The sequence below is a fragment of the Triturus cristatus genome, chromosome 2_2, assembly GCF_964204655.1.
Source record: "Triturus cristatus chromosome 2_2, aTriCri1.1, whole genome shotgun sequence".
Classification (NCBI taxonomy): Eukaryota; Metazoa; Chordata; class Amphibia; order Caudata; family Salamandridae; genus Triturus; species Triturus cristatus.
In genome coordinates this window covers 1,170,587,134-1,170,607,355 of record NC_140582.1, presented here as the reverse complement: position 1 = coordinate 1,170,607,355, position 20,222 = coordinate 1,170,587,134, and the positions used below count along the sequence as shown (strand labels likewise).

Genomic DNA, 20,222 nt, shown 5'->3' with positions numbered 1-20,222 from the left:
ACTAAAACAGGAGGTAATCTCCCTCCTACAAAAACACGCAATAGAACAGGTCCCCTACGATCAGCAAAATGTAGGGGTCTACTCCCTATATTTTCTGATACCAAAAAGAGACGAGACTACGACCTACCTTAGATCTCCGGCCTCTAAACACATACATACATTCGGACCATTTTCACATGGTAACACTTCAGCAGGTACTTCCGCTCCTCTCCCAGAACGACTTTCTCACCACACTGGACTTGAAAGACGCATACTTCCCCATTCCGGTACACCATGCCCACAGAAAGTACCTCAGATTCGTAGTGGACGGGCAACACTACCAGTTCAAAGTGCTCCCATTCTGGGTCACAACAGCACCACAGGAATTCACCAAGTGCCACTGGAGTCAAGCTATCCTGGCTGATAGCCAGAAACCGGTCCTAGGATGCTTGATTCCGGTCCAGGGAAGACCTGGCTTGGCAGTTCGGGCTGGACTGTTCCCATGAGGCACAGGGTCAAGACTGATTTGCATATGGCCATGTCTAAACTGGGGTGGCGTAGTGGGCAAAAGAACGATGGATTTAACCCAGATCTCTTGACTGGGGGAGAATGTCTGCATTGTCAGCATTCCGTCCATCAATTGTTTGTTGTAACGCTTTTCGCCCTAAGTGGGATGGGTATTCCCAGACGTGGGACCCGTGCTCACTACGCCACTGGAGTCAAGCTATCCTGGCTGATGACGGCTGATAGCCAGAAACCAGTCCTAGGATGCTTGATTCCGGTCCAGGGAAGACCAGGCTTGGCAGTTCGGGCTGGACTGTTCCCATGAGGCACAGGGTCAAGACTGATTTGCATATGGCCATGTCTAAACTGGGGTGGCGTAGTGGGCAAAAGAACGATGGATTTAACCCAGATCTCTTGACTGGGGGAGAATGTCTGCATTGTCAGCATTCCGTCCATCAATTGTTTGTTGTAACGCTTTTCGCCCTAAGTGGGATGGGTATTCCCAGACGTGGGACCCGTGCTCACTACGCCACTGGAGTCAAGCTATCCTGGCTGATGACGGCTGATAGCCAGAAACCAGTCCTAGGATGCTTGATTCCGGTCCAGGGAAGACCAGGCTTGGCAGTTCGGGCTGGACTGTTCCCATGAGGCACAGGGTCAAGACTGATTTGCATATGGCCATGTCTAAACTGGGGTGGCGTAGTGGGCAAAAGAACGATGGATTTAACCCAGATCTCTTGACTGGGGGAGAATGTCTGCATTCCGTCCATCAATTGTTTGTTGTAACGCTAGCGGTAGTGGCGGCACATCTCAGAAGACAGCACATTCACGTCTTCCCGTATCTGGACGACTGGCTGATAAAATCCGCGTCCTACAACCAATGTGTACACCACACCGCCACTACAATCCAACTACTTCATCAACTAGGCTTCACGGTGAACCACCAAAAGTACCAGCTAACACCATCCCACATAAAGCAATACCTCGGTGTGAGAAAGTGCCATCTTTCTTGCATGGTATGCCCCCACTTTTTGCTGAATTGCTGAATGTACTTTGACTGAGTATGCCCTGGACTCCTGCCAATCAGGTGCCCAGGGCCTATGTTCCTTCCCTAAAACAAACCAAATTGGCAAACCCTGGCCACATGTCAGCCCCTGGTAAATGGTACCCTAAGTACCCAGGGCTTTGTGACCAAGGAAGGCCTCTTAATGCTGCAGCACTCCTTGTGCCACCCTTAGAGGCCCTGTACCCTTACACACACAGCCTTTGCACACAGCCGCATGCCCGTCTGATAAGCCTAAAGTCACCATGGCAACGCCAAATGGTGTATACCAAATATTGGGAGGGGCCACCCCTCCCATCCGTGGACCCCCAATCCACTTGCTTCACACGCCCCCCCCCCCCGTGAGTGGTGGGCGGAGCATACATGGCAGCCCCCGGTTGCTCAGACCCACAACCGCCTGTCGGCTAACGGGGCGCCGTCGTTCTTCCAGGGGCCAACGCTAAAACATCCCTGGGTATCCTGGCTTAGCACCCCGCGGTGCTGCTGCATGATGTACCCCTTGGAATGTGCAGACCCTGGATCGCCCTGTAACTCCTCCTGCAACACAAAGTAACATGTTAGAAAACCTAAACCCCCCCCTTTGTACCTCCGGACGCTGGGTAAGCGGAGGGGCGGGCAAGGCGAACGAGAGAGACAAGAGGGCGAGGAAGGGGCGGAGACCGTATAAATACCCCTGTCCCCTCCCCTCCCCCAACGGAAGTAGCCATCTGCTGGGGTCTCCCCTGGCGGACCCAGGGACTAGACCGCTCACCCCTGTGCCTTCCTGTGGCACTAAGGCGGCCGCCCTTTTAGGGGGGGGGCCCCCTGCCCGTCTGATATGCCTAAAGTCACCATGGCAACGCCATATGGTGTATACCAAATATTGGGAGGGGCCACCCCTCCCATCCGTGGACCCCCAGTCCACTTGCTTCACACGCCCCCCCCGTGAGGGGTGGGCGGAGCATACATGGCAGCCCCCGGTTGCTCAGACCCACAACCGCCTGTCGGCTAACGGGGCGCCGTCGTTCTTCCAGGGGACTACGCTAAAACATCCCTGGGTATCCTGGGTCCAGCTTCCTCGTGTATGACCCGCGAATACAGCCACATGGCAGGCGCCTGCTCAGGGAATTTCTCCGCTACCACTGCTGCCAAAATCGCAAAAGCATCACCCCAGGTCTTTATCGTTTTCTCTGGCCAAGCCTGAAACTTCCCCTTTTTATCTTCTTCCTTCCCCCCCCCATTCTCCTCGTATCCTGACCCTCCACTCCGTGCATCAGAAGGGTGAAAATGTCCACAAACTCCCTCCTCCATATCCCCTCTTTAGCCACCTGCGGTACTTCCCAGGAAAGGGAGCAACGCCCTGACTTAAGCGGTGCGACTGTGACTAGTGGTACTAATGCCTCAGAGCTCCCCCTGTCTGTCACTGACGGCGCTGCGGTGGTCGGTACATCAGAGGGTTTTGTGGATAATGGAGCAACCTTGTCCGCTGGAGTGGGGATGGAGGGGGGCGGGACTGCCGGGGGCAGCAACGAGGCAGTGGCCGTTGTACTTGTGGCTGCATTATTTACCGCCGGACTTCCCTATTGTCGCGCTCTAAGGTCGCTAGCGCCGTGGGACCCTGTTGTGGCACCGCTGTTGTCGCGATGGCTGTTGCGCCCAGTCCCTCTTGCACCCCCGTCTGCCCAGCAGCTCCACCCCACACCTGTACTACAGGTGAAGTGTTAACACCCCCTGGCCGCCTCCGCCACTACGGTGGGTGCGGTGGGTGTCTGCGCTGTATTCCCTAAACGTGATTTGAAATCGTCTAAGATGCTCAACATAGAGTCCATCATCTTACCAAACTTATCAGAGTTCACATCGGTGACGGGGATAAGCGGAAGAGGGCCAGCCGGGACAACAGTTGGCGATGGCGATCGCCCTGGCTCTCTTTTTGCAAAGGATCCGGTTTAAAAAGTTATTGCGACCCTGGTTGTTCGGTCGGCGCCGACGTTTTCGGGGCCGACGGCTTCTTAGGCTTGTCTGTGCCGTGCTTTTTGGGAACCTCTGATTTTTTTGTTCGGTGCCGAGACAGGCTTCGGCGCGGGAGTGTCGGTGCAGAGTGCCTTATGATGTTTGGTCGGCACCGAGAGGCTGGGTTTGGACACCGAGGGCTTTGGTGTGGAGCTCGGTGTCGAGGTAGAGGCCGATCTTTTCTTCGGTGCCGAAGGGTGTTTTTCGGCACCGCTGACAGGCTGGCTCGAGCCCAACCCGCCGGAAGGCTTACTTGGCTTCGTCACCAGGGCCCGAAGGTGGGGTGTTCGAAGCAGTGTCTTTGGCCTTGCCTAGGCCCGAAGGCGTGATCGAAGCCTTTTTGGGTGTTGGCACGGGTGTGGGTGGGGGTATTTTACTCACGACCCTCTGCGCCGGGGTAATGTCCTCCACATCAGAGTCGTCTGCTTCGGAAGCACTGACTAGGTCCTCTTCGGTGTGCTGGTGTCCTGGAGTTTCGGCGTCTTCCCCGAAGATGTCGGCTGGAACGGAGGTCGAGGAGTGCGCCATTTTTTCGTCTGGCCCTTCGATCTCGAATAGTCTTTTTGGATCTTAAAGACTTGCAGGCGGGACAGTCTCGAGCCTCGTGTTCAGGGGAAGGCAGAGGGTGCACACCTCATGAAGATCGGTGTGGGGGAATTTGGACCCACATCGAGGGCACTTCTTGAATGGAGTTCTTTCCATCAGCCGGGACCGGAGCCTGGATAGGCCCGAAGGCCGCCGTCGATTACTGGAATCGAAGGTGCGTCGAAGAAGGTGATTGAGGAGATCAGTATCTAAACAATACCGCGGAGAGCGAGGATTCCGCTTCGATCGTCAAACTGGAATGTTCGGAACTTCCGCGCGAAGTATTACATCCGAGCCCGATGGCGGAAAAAAACAATCTGAGGATGGAGCCGAAGCCCATGCGCAATACGAACCAAGGGAGGAGTCACCGACCGTGTGACTTCCAAAGACTTTCCAAGAGGAAAAACAAACTGCAAACATCCGGGCCCAACACCAGATGGCGATCTATGCAAAAGTGTGTAATCTGCAGCTCATAAGCCTATACACTAATGCCAGCGTTCACGGACTTAGTAGCAACTCTTCCAAACACATTTATGACACCCTTACATAGCACACAACTTGACTGGCAGAAGCAACAGGCAAATTAGCCAATAAAAAGTAGTTAGAGTCCTCTGAAAAAATATATGTAGAAATAGGAGGTGGACAAATATATTTAATAGGAATGCTGAGACAGCCAGCACCTTACACCAACAACACTTCATTGTTGAATCAATGTGTAATTTAGTGATCAAGAGTCCATACTTTCCTGATTCTTAGAGGCTCTGTAGTAAGTACATGAATAACTCTGTAATAAGTACATGAATGCATCTTACCTCTACACAGTTGTAATGACGCAGAGTCTTGCAGTGCTTTACTTTGGAAGAGTCATCCATGTAGAAAAGTGAACAGAGTTCACAAAAGTATCCAGTTTTAGGGATAAGAAACTCCAATCCTTGAAAACAAAGTGTCAAACATCAATTTACTAAACAATAGCAGTTCATAATAATGCCAGCTAAAATTTAACAGGTCAGAAATCTAAATCTATAAGTAGATAGATTACACATGCACGATTTAGTGAAAAGCAGGTGTAAAATAGCAAGTTCCTTACCTTCCGTAATGCTCTTTCTGGTGGATACTCTAACAGTAGTTTCCTTACCATACGCATAACCCCAGGCACCACACTGAATCCGGAGACATTTTTCTTTAGCAATTCCATTGCGTGTCAGCGTCTGATCTGTCCTGACCAGGATGGGCTTTTGAGTCCTTACATAGATGACACCTCCACTCTCGGACATCAGTTTCTTTCTGATATCTGTCCGCATAGTAGGATGCAGAGCCTTAGTATTAAGATTGTGCCAGTGTGCAGCTCTCTAAATTGGAATCTTATTTTTATAGACCCAAGAATCAGTTTCCCAGAATTGAGGGGAGAGAGGGTTGGCAAAGAATTTGCTGTTAGGTGGAGAATCCACTAGAAAGAGCATTACCCCAAGGAAAGTAACTTATTCGTCTGAACTTGGCAGATTCCTCACCTTGTGAACAGATACCAAAGCAGTACCATCTCAGGCAGTGGAACTGAACGAGTAAGATCAGGATATCCTGCAGGGTAGACTAGGCAAAATGCACTTCCAGACAAACCAGATTATCTAGGCAGTAGTGCCCCATGAAAATGTAAACTGCTTACCATACCCGTTACATTGCTATACCCAATTGAAATAGGCTAACTTACGTGCAAGTCCCTAGTATGTGGTATTCAAGGTAACCTACCAGGGCCTGTGTGTTAGTGAGTCACCTCTGGGATAACAGCACTGACTGTTTTACACTGGGTGTGACAAAGGTAAAATGAGTCCCTTAGGCCGCCACTGCAGAGTGGAAGAGCAGCTTCGAACTGCTAACCAGATTTAACAATTTAAAGCCATGGCAAAATAAAATGTCCCCCCGAAACACATGCAAGCCACCGAGCCTCAAGGTAGGGTGCAGCATATTTCATGGGCAGAACATGAATTTCACATGTTCTGATAGTAAAAACAAAAAACTTTTTACTTTAAAAATATTTGGTCACCCCATTGGAAAGTGCAGGGTTACATACGGACCCCTCAGCTGTGTCAACCCTTAACAGTACAATCCACAAGAGCTGACCTCACAATGTGAGGGGCGTCTCCAAATAGCACTCAATAGTTCTATAGTAATTCAATTAGTCCTTTCTTGATGAACTTTCAATAATGTTTATTGAATTCATCAAATGTTCTTATGAGATATCATTTGTTATTCATTCATAACATTGATTCCATCTTTTAAATATGTTGATTTTTACATCTGCCCAATGCATTTTGGGCACTGTGCCCTTTGTCAGGGGCTTAATTTCTGAAAAGTAGAAGAAACTGGAGATCAGTATTAAGGACGGCAATACGTGCCAGTTATTGATTATGCTACTTACCAGTATGCATCTGTTCTTGGCATGTAGGGCTGCTGACATTCATATCTGTGCATAGATCGCCGCCTAGTGTTGGGTCCGGATGATTGCACATTGTTGTCCTGAAAGAGTCTTCGAAGTATCACGAGATAGGTGGCTTCTCCCCTGGACTACAGTGCGCATGGGCATCCTCTCCATCCTTAGATTGTTTTTCGCCATTGTGGCAGTGATGGAGTAGATATAGTAAGTGATGACCATGCTATACAGAAAATACTGAATGCTGCAGCCGCGACAGGCGCCGGGGAGGAGGGTGGGCGATATGAATGTCAGCAGCCCTACATGCCAAGAACAGATGCATACTGGTAAGTAGCATAATCAGTTCGAGGCATGTGGGCTGCTGAATTCATATCTGTGCATAGAATATATAGCAGTACCTCCCCTAGCGGCGGCTACCTGTGCCAGCTGCAGCAGTCTGGAAAAGAGTTTTGAGAGCAGCCTGTCCTACAGCTGCTTGCTGTTTTGAGTGTACGTCTACGCAGTAGTGTTTGGTAAATGTATGTATAGTGGACCATGTGGCTGCTCTACAAATTTCGTGTAAAGGGATGTTTCCTAGGAAAGCCATGGATGCCCCTAACTTTCGTGTTGAGTGGGCTCGTGGGGGAACCGTTAATGTAAGTTTAGCTTTGTGATACCAAATCTGAATGCATTTAACGATCCATCTGGCTATTCCTGCTTTGGAAATGGCGTTGCCTTTGTGTTGTGGAGAGAAGGCAACGAAGAGTTGTTTAGTTTTTCTAAAATCCTTTGTCCTGTCAATATAGTACATGAGAGCCCGCTTTACATCTAGTGTATGGAGCATTCTTTCCGCGACATTTTGCGGATTTTGGAAGAAAACGGGCAGTTCGATAGTTTGATTAATGTGGAACTGTGATATGACTTTGGGCATGAACTTGGGGTTGGTGCGTAGGACAACCCTGTTTGAGTGGACCTGAATGAATGGCTCCTGAATGGTTAGTGTCTGGAGTTCACTAACTCTCCTTAAGGAAGTGATGGCCACCAGGAAAGCCACTTTCCAGGTGAGGAATTGAATCTCACACGAATGGAGAGGTTCAAAGGGCGGACCCATCAGTCTAGTGAGGACCAGGTTGAGGTTCCACACTGGTGCTGGTGGGTGTTTTGGGGGAATTACTCGTTTGAGTCCCTCCAAGAAAGCTTTGATGGCAGGTACCTTGAATAAGGAGAGGTGCTGCCTGTTTTGAAGGAAGGCTGCTATCGCGGTCAGATGGATGCGTATTGAGTTGTACGCCAGATTACAGCGGTATAGGTGTAAGAGGTAGCATATGATGTTTTGAATAGATGCGTCCAGTGGGTTAATGTTATTGTTGTTGCAGTAAATGACAAACCTTTTCCATTTGGCCGCATAGCAGGCTCTAGTAGTGGGTCTCCTGGCTTCTTTGATGATAGTCATACAGTCAGGTGGTAAGTTTAGGTAGCCAAATTCTAAGACCTCAGGAGCCAGATCGCCAGGTTCAGCTGCTGGGGATCTGGGTGTTGAATTTCGCCATGGTTCTGCGTTCAAAACGCTGGTTTTATCCGCAGTCGTTGATCAGGCACCACGGAAATTTCCAGAAAGGTGGTGTACCACGGCTGGCGTGCCCACGTTGGAGCAACTAGGATCAGGGTTAGTGAGTGTTGCCTTAGTTTGCGCGCCACCAGCGGTATTAATGGTGCTGGGGGAAAGCGTACGCAAATCTGCCGGACCAGTTCATCCATATCGCATTGCCTTGCGACTGTGGGTGTGGGAACCCGGCGGCAAAGCTTTGGCATTTAGCGTTTTCTTTTGTGGCGAATAGGTCTATCTCTGGATGACCCCACCGCTGGAAGTACGGTTGGAGAACTGAAGGGTGTAGCTCCCACTCGTGCATCTGGTGGCTGTGTCTGCTGAGCAGATCCGCCATCTGGTTGTCCTTGCCCGGGAGGTGTTCTGCCATGAGGAATATGTTCCTCTGAATGGCCCACTTCCACATGCTCTGAGCCAGATGAGACAACTGTGGAGAGTGTGTTCCTCCCTGCTTCTGTATGTAGTACATGGCAGTCATGTTGTCCGTCCGGATCAACACGACTTTGTTGCACAAGCGTACTTTGAATGCCTTCATGGCTAGGAAGATTGCCATCAGTTCTAGAAGGTTGATGTGTATCTTCTTTTGTTGTGTTGTCCATAGTCCCTGCACTGTATAATTGAGTACATGAGCTCCCCATCCCTGGAGAGACTCGTCCGCTGTTAGTATGATTTGTGGAACAGGCTCTTGGAACGGTCGGCCCTTGCAAAGGTTTTGTGGACTCCACCAATGCAGAGAGTTGTATACCCGACCGCTCACCAACACTAGGTCTTTTAGTCGCCCGTGAGCCTGATTCCATTGACGTGCTAAGCACTCCTGAAGCGGGCGCATATGTAGTCTCGCGTGTGGGACTATGAAGATGCAGGACGCCATCATGCCTATCAACTGCATGAACACTCGCGCAGGAAGGGAGTGTTGACGTTGGAATTTTGAGATCAGCAGTTGCATGCTGTTGATTCTCACTAAAGTTGGCTGAGCTGTGGCAGCCAGAGTGTTGATTGTTGCGCCAAGTACTGTTGAACGTGCGCAGGTTGGAGACTTGATTTTGGGTAATTTAGTGAGAATCCCAGATCGTGAAGAAGGTGAATGGTGTGGGACATGTGAGTGGCACATTGTTGTGCAGACTTGGCCTGAACTAGCCAGTCGTCCAGATAAGGGAAGACGTGAATGTTTTGTCTTCGCAGATGCGCGGCCACTGTTGCCAGGCACTTGGTAAATACTCTGGGTGCTGTTGTTACTCCGAAGGGGAGAACTTTGAACTGATAGTGATTCCCTTTAATAGTGAATCTGAGGTATTTCCTGTGTGAAGGATGAATGGGTATGTGGAAGTATGCATCCTTCAGGTCTAGCGTAGCTAGGAAATCTCCCTGACTGAGTAGTGGGAGAACCTGCTGGAGGGTGAGCATATGGAAATGCTCCGACAGAATATATAGGTTTAGGGGGTCGCAGGTCTAGAATAGGTCTGAGCGAGCCGTCCTTTTTGGGGATTAAGAAGTACAGAGAGTACACCCCTGCGCCCCGCTGGTGGATGGGCACTACTTCTATTGCCCCTTTTGCGAGCATAGCGAGCACTTCCTGCTGTAGTAAACCTAAGTGTTCGGCTGACATAGGACGGTGCTTTGGTGGTATGTTGGGTGGAGTGGAAGTTAGTTCTAGACAGTACCCGTGCTGGATCACCTGTCCGTGGTGATGTTCTTCCACGCGGACAAGAACAGCTGAAGACGTCCCCCGACAGGTGTTATGTGGTCGGGGGGTAAGGAGAGGGCGTCACTGTTTGTTCTTTGGAGAGGACCTGGTGTTGCCATAGCCATGTCCTCTGCCCTGGGTGCTGGATCCACGATATCCACCCCTGTTGTTTTTGTCATAGGTGCTTTGTGCGCCACTTTTAGCATACTGCTGTTGTGACCCCTGACCCCTTGTTGTACCCCTATTTCCGGTGCGACGAAAGGAGCCACTACAAAATTGCTGTGTTTGCAGAGCCCCCATTGATTTCGCAGTGTCAGTGTCTTTCTTTATCTTTTCTAGGGTAGTGTCAAAGTCTGGGCCAAATAAGAATTCTGTGTTAACTGGTAAGTTCAGAATATTGTTTTGGATCTCGGGTTTGAAGCCTGAGATGCGTAACCAGGCATGGCGTCGCAGCATGACGCTTGTGTTTATTGCCCTAGCCGCTGTGTCAGCTGCGTCAAGGGCGCATTTTATGGATGCATTAGTGAGGAGTTGTCCTTCTCTAATGAGGAGTTCGGCTGACTCTTTATAATCCTCTTGTAGATGTTGGAGCAGTGACTCCAGCGTGTCGTAATGTGATCTGTCATAACGTGCTAGGAGTGCCTAGGAGTGCGCAGGATGTTCGCTGCTTGCGCTGCAATGCGTTTGCCCGATGTTTCCAGTACTTTTGACTCTTTGTCTGGGGGAGGAGCATCACCAGTCGTTTGTGAGTGGGCTCTCTTGCGAGCATTGGCAACCACCATGGAGTCTAATGGTAACTGACCCCCAATGTATTTAGGGTCACCGGGTGCAGGCTTGTATTTCTTTTCAATCCTGGGATTTAACACCCGGGCTCTGGTGGTGTCCTTGAAAATGTCTTTGGCAGGTTTTAGAACCCCTTTTAACATGGGCAGAGTTTTGACAGTTCTTTCTGAAGATGCGAAAGTGTCAAGCAGGAAGTCCTCCTCAATGGCGTCAGAATGGAGCTCCACCCCATGATGAGCAGCAGCCCTTTCGATGAGGGCATTAAATGCAGCGGTGTCCTCTGTAGGAGACGTTTTTACGTTATAGAGTTGCGCATCTTGAGTATGTGGTGCGACACTTTGGTCTGTGGGATCATCCCACGCCTGATCCGGGTCTTGTAGTTGTTCATCGGGATCTACGTCCCCAGGGTAGATGGTATCCTCCCCGCCATAGTCCTGTATTGCGTCCGAATCAGAAGGGGTAGGAGAAAAAGACTGCGGATCTGAATGGAAGGGTTGGAAGTGCTCTTGTAGCACTGGTTCCTATTCCGCTGGCAGCTTGCGTTTAAGAGGAATTTTGTATGGCTCCTCTTCCCTGACTGGCGTTATTTTGCGCTTGTGGAGCATTAACCTGCCAGTGTCGGCATCGATAAATTGTGGCCCCGAAGAGTCGTGTTCTGTAAGGCCAGTGGTGGTGGACTGTGTGTGGAGGACACGTGTCCGAATTTGAAATAGTTTCGGTGCCGATGTCGGTGGCAGCCCAAACGTAATGTTGGTGGGCTCCGAGTGCACTCTACAGGGTGAGGTTGTGTCGGTACCCGCGATAGAGTGGAGGGTTGCCCGGTCACGGATGCGTTGTAAAGATGCAGAGACCTGCTGCACAGTGAACGCAGATGGGGGTTTGATGGGCACCTTGGTAGAAGACGTCGAGGCCGGCCCCGACTTTTTTGTCGGAAGGGGGTCTCCGGTCTGAAGGGGTGTATCGACAGTCGACGCAGTCGAGGACTTAGTCGGCATCGGTGCTTTAGGCGTCGACGTAGCCGGCGGGGCCATTTTGACTGCGGAGGTTACGGCCTTCGATGTCGGCGCCGAAGGTCTCGGTGCCTTGTGGTGCCCGAGGGCGTGCTTTTTCTGTGTGTCGACCGCATCTGCTGCGGTGAGCTCGGCGCCGAAGTCTCTTTGTACACGGTCGGACCCGACGAGGGTTTTTGGCGTCGGGGCAGTGGATGGTTGACGCCTTCGATCCGACCACCACCAGTTTCACTTTCGTTTTCGAAGGGACTGGAGCGATGGATGGTTTTGGGTTTAATAACCCGGTCGTCTTCGGTAATAGTGGCTCTTGCAGAGTGTTCGAGGCCGGACCGGAAGGTGGGTCCGAGGAACCATGTATTTGATCTTGGGTAAGGCCCGAAGGCGATCCCTCGACCGCAGCCTGATGACGACGTTCAGTTTCGGCCTCCGTTTCGACGGATTGGCCTATCTCTTCGGGAGAGCTGTCCTCTTCGGCCCCGTAGGCCTCGTCGAAGTCTCCTACCTCATTGACGGTTTCATCACGTCGAAAGATCACTTCATCGTCGTCGTCCGATTGGGAATCATGTTCTGAAGCGAGGCTAGAGTCTACTTCTTCCACGCTCTCGGCGTCCTCGTCCTTGGTGCTGAATATATTGGTGGGAGCAGGCGCTGGTTGCTGCGCCTCGAGTCGCGCTGCTCGTCGATTCCGCAGAGTCTTCTTAGATCGGAACCGTGCACAGGCCATGCATTTTGACTCGTGATCCGGCGAGAGACATTTATTACAGACTGGGTGGACGTCGATATGAGGGTACTTCGCGTGGCATAACGAACACCTCTTGAATGGAGTCCTCGATTCTATCGTCGATCGGGCTTCGAAGTTTGGACCAATCCGGTCCCAAAGTTGGAAGAGGGTGTGGAGCACTAAAGCTAGTAGTCGACACCGAACGGTAACTGTACCGACGAAAACTAAAGGCCTTTTGGCCTAAAACTAAGTATTCCTAAGTTGAGCTAAGATAGTCACATCCGAACCCAATGGCGGAAAAAAACAATCTAAGGATGGAGAGGATGCCCATGCGCACTGTAGTCCAGGGGAGGAGCCACCTATCTCGTGATACTTCGAAGACTCTTCCAGGACATCAATGTGCAATCATCCGGACCCAACACTAGGTGGCGATCTATGCACAGATATGAATTCAGCAGCCCACATGCCTCGAACCAGTGAAGTGTTAGATGATGATACCCCGTGCAAAGACTAATATGCTGTAAAGCGAACGCATCACAAATCGGTACCGTAATGTTAGAAGAAAAGGTACAAACAGTGCACGTGCTGAATAATTTATACCTATAAAGTGAACAAACAGGAATACCAGGAAAATGAGAAGTCAATTAGTGGAACATAAGTATCCCATTGTGCGCTCCAATAAAGTTGGTTCAAAAAAGTTAAACACTATCCCTTGTTATAGTAAGTGAAGTTAGAAAGACGACAACAAACATAAACGTGAACTTTAAGTGAAAACAAATGTGAACGGTGCAATGCACTTGCGCATGTAGGCTAATACGCGTTGTGGAGAATCTAGCAAGATAAAACTGAATGTAAAGCATTCAAATTAGAATCGTTCTACATTCGTCATGACAACGTGAAAAGCGTATTAGAAATTATGACTCACCCGTGTAGGAGATAACGATAATGTGGACGGCTGTTCTCTGAAAACATGTAAGCCAGCCGTGTTCGCATGAACATTTAAATACCCCAAAACCCAGAAGTGGAGAGTGAATGCAACGAGTGCAGAACTACCAAGAAAGTGAAGATAGAGGCAAGACTACATGAGTGTGAATCGGGGAAGGTACCGATGCCCAACCGGGAAAGATGCAACTAGTTAAAACAATGCTCAGGTTAACAAACTGTTAAAAGCAGTTAGAGCATGGTAAACAATATTTGAACTGGATCAAAACCATTACATGTTAAAGAAAGCAACTGAAGTTCATCCTTTGGGATTAACTGTGTCTAAAAACTGTATCCAAATGTTTCCCTTTGTAAGAGAAATGGAGTGTTGTCGCATCCCTGTAACATGGGTACTTGTTCAAGAATTAAAAGCACCCTGCATCCTCAGTGGCACTAGGGTGGCTGGGTGCAAGTTGCTGTTTCAACGTTGGTTTCAATGGGGGAAACTCCGGTTTGCAAAGGCACTGCAGGCTCGGGGACGAAGGTCTTCTGGGTGCGACCACCACTTTGTGAGGTAAGTTGGGAAGTTAGGGGTTGGTTAGGCACCGTTCGTTTGGGCACAAAAGGCTGTGGGGCGTCGAATGCAGGGGTGCCTTCTGGGGTGGGATCTTACCAGCTCCGGGTCGTGGTTAGGGGGGCCTTCTGGATTTAGGCTGCAGGCGTCGGCTGGAGGCAGGTCGCCGGATCTCGGGTCAGACGGGGTGACAACCCGGTGGTGTTTGCTGACTCTAGCTTGGGCCGTGGACAGCGGGTGCAGAGTGGGGCGGATTCGCGGTGTCTGGCCGGAGCCAGAGGTTGCAGGTGAACAAATCTCGTGTACACGGGAGACAAAGTCTTTGGGCTGAAAGTCACAGGTCCTCTGGGGTTTGAGGTTGCTGGCTGCAGGACACATCAGGATTTTGCAGGAGAAGGTTCGAGATGGAGACAGGGCTGTGTGAGAAACTGCTCTCGTTCTTGCATGGTATGCCCCCACTTTTTGCCGAATTGCTGATGTGCTTTGACTGAGTGTGCCCTGGGCTCCTGCCAATCAGGTGCCCAGGGCCTGTGTTCCTTCCCTAAAACTGCATTGAAGCCTAAACCCAATTGGCATCTCTAGCCACAGCTCAGCCCCTGGTAAATGGTACCACAGGTACCCAGGGCACAGTGACCAGAGAAGGCCCCTAAGGGCTGCAGCACTTATTGTGCCACCATTAGAGGCCCTGTCCCCTGACACACACACACTGCCTTTTCAGGCTGTGTGTCTTGGGTCAGAACAAAGCAAAGAGTCGACATGGCACACATCCCTGTGTGCCATGCCCACAAACCACTGCCCTGGCATACAGTCACCCCTCTAGCTGGGTGCCCTATGCCAGTGGTGAGGGTACAGGTGCATGAGCCCTGAGCCCCTACAGCACCCAGGTCCATTCCCGGGCACTGTAAGTGCAGTGCTGCCATTAAAAGTATTTGGTTCTGGGAGTTTGTCATTACGAACTCCATAGCACCATAATGGCTACACTGAAGACTGGGAAGTTTGGTATCAAACTTCTCAGCACATTGAACCTACACGGATGCCAATGTGGGGTTTAATGTAAAATGCACCACAGAGGGCATCTTAGAGATGCCCTTGAAACTCGACCAACCTCCAGTGACCTGACTGTGTGGCTGCCATCACCAGACATGTTTCGGGACCCCTGGGTTGAGAGCTTTCTGCTCTCGGGGGCCTGAACAATGCACATCCTGGGACGAGGTGCCAAGCCTCCTCCCCCAGGATGGGCAGGATTCACCAAGGAGAAGTTTCAAAGGCATGCCGTTTTGCGAGCCTCTCCAGAGCATTTGCTGCTTTCAGCAACTGGTTCTACCCCCCCCCCCCCACTTTGGGTGGTGGAACCGGCGGGAAAAACAAGTGAGGGGTGCCCACCTCTGCCAACTCCACCCCTAAGGCGGGGGAGGCGAGGTGAAGCACAACCTTGAGTCCCCGCCATCTTGAGGATGGTGGACCCAGCCAACTAGGGACAGGCTCCTGCCCCCCTCCCACTGAATAGAGGCAGAATAGGGGGTGTAACCACCCCAGGGAAGGCACCCATTGGTCCCTGCCCTTTACCTACCTGTAACGGCCATAAATTTAGTATTTAGGGGAACCCTGAACCATACTGCCTCAGATCAAGCAACAACAAGAAAAGAAGATAAAAAGAAGGACGAAGAGCTAACAAGAGGACGACGCCCACTGACTTGGCACCAGCCCTGTCGCGCCTCGAACCTGCTCCTGCGAAATCCCGGCGTGTCCAGCGGTCACAAACCCCGGAGGACCTGCCTGCCTTCACTTTCCAAGTGGTTTCTCCCTTGAACACCTGACGTGTTTGTACTGCAGCTTCTGGTGCCAGCCAGAAACTGCGAATCCAGCCCACTCTGCACCCGCCGAACCCGGCCAGAGCAGAAAAACACCACGTGCAGGTCCCCCTGTCGATCCTGACCAGAGATCCGGCGACCCCTGACCGGCCTCAAGCCTCCTGATGATGCCTGCAGCCTCAATCCAAAGGACCTCCCCACCCTACCGCAACCAGAGCGGGTAAGAAAATTTGACGTCCCAAGGCACCCATGCACCCGACGCCCCACGGCCTTGTCTGCCCAACCCAGCGGCACCTAACCAACCCTCAACATCCCAATTTACCCCTCAAAGTGGTGGTCACTCCTGGAAGATCCTCGTCCCTGAGCCTGCAGTGTTTTTGTCCCGGAGAATCCCCACTGAAATCAACAGGGCACCGACCTCAAAACAGCACCCTGCATCTGGCCGCTCTAGTGGCGCTGAGGGTGCCCCTTTGGTGCTAACTTGGTCCCCAAATTCCCCGAGCTTAACCCGAAGAGCTTTGCTCACACAACCCCGTGGCCTGCTTGCCAGTAGCCACCAACCGGAGTCCCCCTATCTTCCATAGGGAAACATTGGGCCTAAACACTCTGCACCCGGCCGCCAGAGTGCCGCTGACCCTGGGAGACCCATAACTCAAAAGACAGATTACTTACCTCGAAACCTATAACCTGTTTTTCCTCATAGAATAACTGACACTTATTCTCCCAAAAAGTTTCTAAGGGTCGACTTTTGAAAACTAAGAATATTCCTTAAAAACCACACAAATAACCAAAAAGCATTTTCTCAACTGATTTCAGGGAATGTCCCAGTGCTGAATTTAGGTATCCAGCACTGAGTAAGACAAGTATTGTTAAAGTAACTTACCTGCTAAGTGAATTTCCTCCCATAGGATAACATTGGTGATTCTATGTGAAAAAGTTTTCAAGCGTAAACTGTGAGAAAGTGCCACCTTTCTTGCATGGTATGCCCCCACTTTCTGCTGAATTGCTGAATGTACTTTGAGTGTGCCCTGGACTCCTACCAATCAGGTGCCCAGGGCCTATGTGCCTTCCCTAAAAACCTAAAACGCAAATTGGCAACCAACCCTGGCCACATGTCAGCCCCTGGTAAATGGTACCCTAGGTACCCAGGGCCTTGTGACCAGGGAAGGCCTCTAAGGGCTGTAGCACTCACTGTGCCACCCTTAAAGGCCCTGTACCCTAACACACACACACACACACATTTCCCTTGAAGGCTGAGTGTCTGGGTACAAGACAAAACAAAGTCGACATGGAACACATCCCTGTGTGCCATGCCCACACCCTACACTGGCCTGGCATACATCAGCCACCCCTCTAACTGGGTGCACGATGCCAGTGGTGTGGGCTCAAGTGCATGAGCCCTGTGCCCCTACAGTACCCAGGACTATTCCTGGGCACTGTAAGTGCAGTGCTGCCATTTAAGAGTATATGATGCCGAGAGCTAGTCAAACACGAACTCAACAGCACCATAATGGCAACACTGAAGAATGAGAAGTTTGGTATCAAACTTCTCAGCACATTAAACCTGCACTGATGGCAGTGTGGGATTTAATGCATCGAGCAACCCAGAGGGCATCTTAGAGACGCCCACTGAAACCTAACCTACAATCTACGTCTGGTCTGGGAGGCTGCCTAGGCTGCCACACAGCAGACATGTCGCTGGACCCCTGGGTAGGAGAGCCCCTGCTCTCCTGGGCCTGCAAGAATGCACATCCTGTGGTGCTAGATCTTCTCCCCAGGATGGGCAGCGGGAAACTTTAAAGGCATGCCGCCTCTGTGTGCTTCCCCAGGCCACTGGCAGCCGCCACTCTGGCGGGAAGCCTGGCCGGAAACCCCAAATAAAGACAGGGGATGTGCCAGCCTGCCAACACTACCCCTCAGGTGGGGGAGGCGAGGTGAAGCACATCTCCGGGCTCTCGCCATCTTGAAGATGGGAAGCCCTGCCCAATCAGGATAGGGGGTGTACCCACCGCAAGACAGGGACCCATTGGGCCCTGCATTTCACCTACCTGTAACGCCCCTAAATCTAGTATTTAGGGGCACCCTGAACCTTCCTTCCCCAGATTCCGAAATACAAAGAAGAGCAAGAAGAAAGAAGACCTGCCCTGCAGCTGCTGAGAAGAGGAAGACACCAACTGCTTTGGCCCCAGCCCTACTGGCCTGTCGACCCTCGAACCTGCTCCTGCTCCAACCTGGCATCTCTTGTGGCCAGCAACCTCAAACCCCGGAGGACCTGGCTACCTTTTGACTCTAAGCCCCTGGGACTCCCATGAGTAAAATCAGCTTTTAATGCCTGGCATCGGCTCGGAACCGCAAACCCTACACACTCTGCACCCGCCAATCCTAACCTGTGCCAAAGTGAACAAAGACCACGAGCACGACCCCACGGCGACTGTGACCCTGAGTCTGGCACCCAAGGTCTTCCCTCGATGCTCCTGACAACGCCTGCAGTCTCAGAACCTGGTACCCCCCCCCCAACCGCGATCAACAGAGGGTAAGATTTCCCGACACCAAAAGGCACCCCTGCACCCGTCGCCCCGCGGCCCCCTGTGCCCTATCCCGGGGTACCTACCTATCCTCCAACTACCCAACTTACCTCTCGAAGTGGTGGTGGCACCTGAAGAATCCTCGTCCCCGAGTTTGCAGTCTTTCTAAACTGTAGATTTCCCATTGAAATCAATTGAGCACCCGAAGGCTCAAAAGCACCCTGCACCCAGCCGCCCGATTGGCCCTGGCAGTGTAACCTCTACACCTATCTACTTCCCCACTTGCCCTGAGTAAGTGACCAGGAGCTCAGCTCCCACAGCCGCGTGGCATTCTAGTCAGCAACCACCAACCAAGGCCCCCCCTACCTCTCATAGGATAACATTGGGCCTAACTCTCTCTGCACCCGGCCGCCCTTGTGCCGCTGAGGGTGAACCAACTGTAACTATCTGACCCTGGGAGACCCCTGAGTCTATGTCCAGAACCTCAACTCTGCCAGTCGAGTAATAAGCTTTAAACCGATAACTAAATTTTCTTATTAGGGTAACATTGACTGGCTTTTTCTTGGAAATTCTTCTAAGTGTGGACTTTTCAAAACTCTAAATATTCACCAAAAATCAGCCGAGTAACGAAAAGGAAAATACTCACCTGCTCTTAGGTGAGCTCCCAGTGCTGGATCTTGGTGCCCAGCACTGACTCTGAAGAATACTTACAACTGTACTTACCAGTAACCCAATTTTCTCCCATGGGAAATCATTGACTGTTTCTCTGTGAAATTTCTTCTAAGTGTTAATTTCTGCAATCTTTAAATATTCTTTAAAAATCATAATATATGAAAACGTAATTACTTACTGTGAGAAAGTGCCATCTTTCTTGCATGGTGTGCCCCCACTTTTTGCTAAATTGCTGAACGTACTTTTACTGAGTGTACCCTGGACTCCTGCCAACCAGGTGCCCAGGGCCTATGTTCCTTCCTTAAACCACACAAACTCCAAATTGGCAAACCCTGGCCACATGTCAGCCCCTAGTAAATGGTACCCTAGGTACCCAGGGCCTTGTGACCAGGGAAGGCCTCTGAGGGCTGCAGCACTCATTTGTGCCACCCTTAGAGGCCCTGTACCCTTACACACGCACACTGCCTTTGTAGGCTGAGTGTCTGGGTGCAGGACAAAATGAAGAGTCGACATGACCTCTCTGTGTGCCATGCCCATCACCTACACTGCCATGGCATATATCAGCCACCCCTCTGGCTGGGTGCCTTATGCCCATGGTGTGGTCACAGGAGCAGGATCCCTGTGCCCCTACAGGACCCAGGTCCATTCCTGGGCACTGTAAGTGCAGTGCTGCCATTTAAGAGTACATGGTGCTGAGAGCTCGTCAAACACGAGCTCCACAGCACCATAATGGCAACACTAAAGACTGGGAAGTTTGGTATCAAACTTCTCAGCACATTAAACCCACCCTGATGCCAGTGTGGGATTTAATGTACCAAGCACCCCAGAGGGCATCTTAGAGATGCCCCCTTACAACTAACCTACAATCCACATCTGCTCTGAGGCTGCCACACAGCAGACACGTTGCTGGACCCCTGGGTGGGGGAGCCACTGCTCTCCCGGGCCTGCAACAATGCACATCCTGGGTGAGGTGATAAATCTCCTCCCCCAGGATGAGCAAAGGGAAGCCTCAAAGGCCTGCCGCCTCTAGGAGTTTCCCCAGGCCACTGCAACCCCCCACTCTGGCGGGAAGCTTGGCCGGAAACCCCATACAAGGACAGGGGATGTGCCAGCCTGCCCACCCCACCCCTCAGGTGGGGGAGGCGAGGTGAAGCACATCTCCGGGCTCTCGCCATCTTGAAGATGGGAGGCCCTACCCTATCAGGATTAGGCTACTGCCCCCCTCCCACAGGAGAGAGGCAGGATAGGGGGTGTACCCACCCCAGGACAAGGACCCATTGGTCCCTGGCCTTCACCTACCTGCAACGCCCCTAAATCTAGTATTTAGGGGCACCCTGAAACTTCTTTCCAGAGATTCCAGATTCAAGACTACAAGAAGAGCAAGAAGAACA

General features: G+C 51.3%; 1 protein-coding gene across 4 annotated transcripts in view; it reads right to left on the bottom strand.

Annotated features, from left to right (window-relative positions):
- ZNF638 (zinc finger protein 638) overlaps positions 1 to 20,222 on the bottom strand; it is a 994,232-nt gene that overhangs the window by 54,681 nt on the left and 919,329 nt on the right. For all 4 annotated transcript variants that reach the window (XM_085642741.1, XM_085642742.1, XM_085642740.1 and 1 more), the window contains one exon: positions 4,933 to 5,051. In XM_085642741.1, coding sequence (XP_085498867.1) covers positions 4,933 to 5,051 — 119 coding nt within the window. The remainder of the gene's footprint in view (positions 1 to 4,932; positions 5,052 to 20,222) is intronic.